This window comes from Phoxinus phoxinus (assembly GCF_949152265.1).
Source record: "Phoxinus phoxinus genome assembly, chromosome: 19".
In the NCBI taxonomy this organism is placed as follows: domain Eukaryota; kingdom Metazoa; phylum Chordata; class Actinopteri; order Cypriniformes; family Leuciscidae; genus Phoxinus; species Phoxinus phoxinus.
Genome location: NC_136894.1, coordinates 227,501 through 229,790, shown reverse-complemented (window position 1 = coordinate 229,790; position 2,290 = coordinate 227,501). Strand labels below are relative to the sequence as shown.

At 46.6% G+C, this 2,290-nt stretch overlaps 1 protein-coding gene across 2 annotated transcripts in view; it reads right to left on the bottom strand.

Moving 5' to 3' along the window:
- Positions 1-1,054: 1,054 nt before the first annotated feature.
- utp18 (UTP18 small subunit processome component) overlaps positions 1,055-2,290 on the bottom strand; it is a 26,284-nt gene continuing 25,048 nt past the window's right edge. For both annotated transcript variants that reach the window (XM_079590222.1, XM_079590223.1), the window contains exon 15: positions 1,055-1,155. In XM_079590222.1, the coding sequence (XP_079446348.1) occupies positions 1,131-1,155 (25 nt within the window). In that variant the 3' untranslated portion in view covers positions 1,055-1,130. The remainder of the gene's footprint in view (positions 1,156-2,290) is intronic.

Below are 2,290 nucleotides of genomic sequence, written 5' to 3'. Positions count from 1 at the left end.
GTGAGTGTGTGAGTGTGTGAGTGAGTGTGTGAGTGAGTGTGTGAGTGAGTGAGTGTGTGAGTGAGTGTGTGAGTGAGTGTGTGAGTGTGTGAGTGAGTGTGTGAGTGAGTGTGTGAGTGAGTGAGTGTGTGTGAGTGTGTGAGTGAGTGTGTGAGTGAGTGTGTGTGTGAGTGAGTGTGTGAGTGTGTGAGTGAGTGTGTGTGAGTGAGTGTGTGAGTGAGTGTGTGAGTGAGTGTGTGAGTGTGTGTGAGTGTGTGAGTGAGTGTGTGTGTGAGAGAGTGAGTGTGTGAGTGAGTGTGTGAGTGTGTGAGTGTGTGAGTGAGTGAGTGTGTGAGTGTGTGAGTGAGTGTGTGTGTGAGAGAGTGAGTGTGTGTGAGTGTGTGTGTGAGTGTGTGTGTGAGTGAGTGTGTGAGTGAGTGAGTGAGTGAGTGAGTGAGTGAGTGTTTGAGTGTGTGTGTGTGTGTGTGTGTGTGTGAGTGAGTGTGTGAGTGAGTGTGTGAGTGAGTGAGTGTGTGAGTGTGAGTGAGTGAGTGTGTGAGTGAGTGTGTGAGTGAGTGTGTGAGTGAGTGTGTGAGTGAGTGAGTGAGTGTGTGAGTGAGTGTGTGTGAGTGAGTGAGTGTTTGAGTGAGTGAGTGTGTGTGAGTGAGTGTGTGAGTGTGTGAGTGAGTGTGTGAGTGTGAGTGAGTGAGTGAGTGTGTGAGTGAGTGAGTGAGTGTGTGAGTGAGTGAGTGTGTGTGAGTGAGTGAGTGTGTGTGAGTGAGTGTGTGAGTGTGTGAGTGAGTGAGTGAGTGAGTGAGTGTTTGAGTGTGTGAGTGAGTGTGTGTGTGAGTGAGTGTGTGAGTGTGTGAGTGTGTGAGTGAGTGAGTGAGTGAGTGTGTGAGTGTGTGAGTGTGTGTTTTCTCTGGCCGTTGTTCTTGGTAAAGCTGCTACAGAAGAATATGGATTATAAAGTGCTACTCTAATATCTGAGCACACTGTTCACTTTAAGGCATGAATGTTCTAGAACTGTAAGTTCGTGTAACACAGAGACATTTGAAGAACAGAAGAATGGATCTCATATTCACAAGGCAAAAGTTTATTGAACTGAAATAAGAACTGAGACGTAGAGTCGCCGCGAGGAAAGTCCGTCTTCAGAAGTCATTATAATGCAGAAGCCTAGAGACGAGAGACACAAGCTTACACAACATCTGCGCAACATCTGCGCAACATCTGCGCAACATCTGCGCAACATCTGCACAACATCTGCGCATTATCAGATATAATAACTCACTCGTTCTCTAATGGTGCGTTCACACCGGACGCGAATAGCGCATCAGGCGCGAGTGAGGCGTAGCGAATGGCGCGAATTGAGCGTCTGGCGTGTTAAGCCCAAATTATTTTTTTATGTAGTGCTTTCTGTGCATTCACGCGTTTGGCGCCCGAGTTGAAAAATCTGAACTTCTGCGTCAATTCATTCCGATTAACCAATCAGAGCCTGCTTGCTGCTGTCACGTGGTGAAGTGACGTAAATAAACGTTTTTCAGATTATAATGTCATTTTAAATGTTTGGCCTCAACTTATTCTGTAATGACTAAATGCCGGCGTGAAAGAAGGAAGGACATTGCTCAGATGTTAACTATGATTGTGACACTGAACACTTGCAGTCGTCGGCTACACTTCTGAGTGAGATGAAGAAAAACTCACATAATTAAAGAAGTCGTTTGACCTTCGTTATAACGAGTCATTCATGTATTTTAACGTATGTTTCATATAATAGAACCGAAGCTATAGATTGTGAGTTTAAACATGTCTGGTTGACCAGCGGCAGACGTCAGGAGCACTAGCCGCGGTGCGGCGGCTGCAGCGGGTCACATGAGCGCGAGCGCCCGCGGATCGCCTGGATCTCACGACTCCGAAACGCCAGATCACATTTTTAAATAGGCGCTATCTTTATAAATAAACCACAGATTTGAGCTTTAAACAACTACATTCTCGACTGAACAACTCTTAAAACTACATTGCGTGACACAATAAGAAGTATTTTTACATTTCACCGCCTTTCCTGCAAACAGAACCGCCTAGCACTGGCCCCTCCCACAAGAAGCGGATTTCGTCTCGGACGCGCGTCAATATCGCTCCAAACGCTTGCTTTACGCGCGTCCATTTCGAAAATGTTCAAGCGTCAAAACTAGACGCGGCAGGCGTGAATATGCCGCTCTACTCGAGTCCGGTGTGAACGCACGGTAACGGTAAATTCACCCATCTTGAAATGGACTTTAAATAGTGCGATGTGTCCAGAAGCCGACAGATG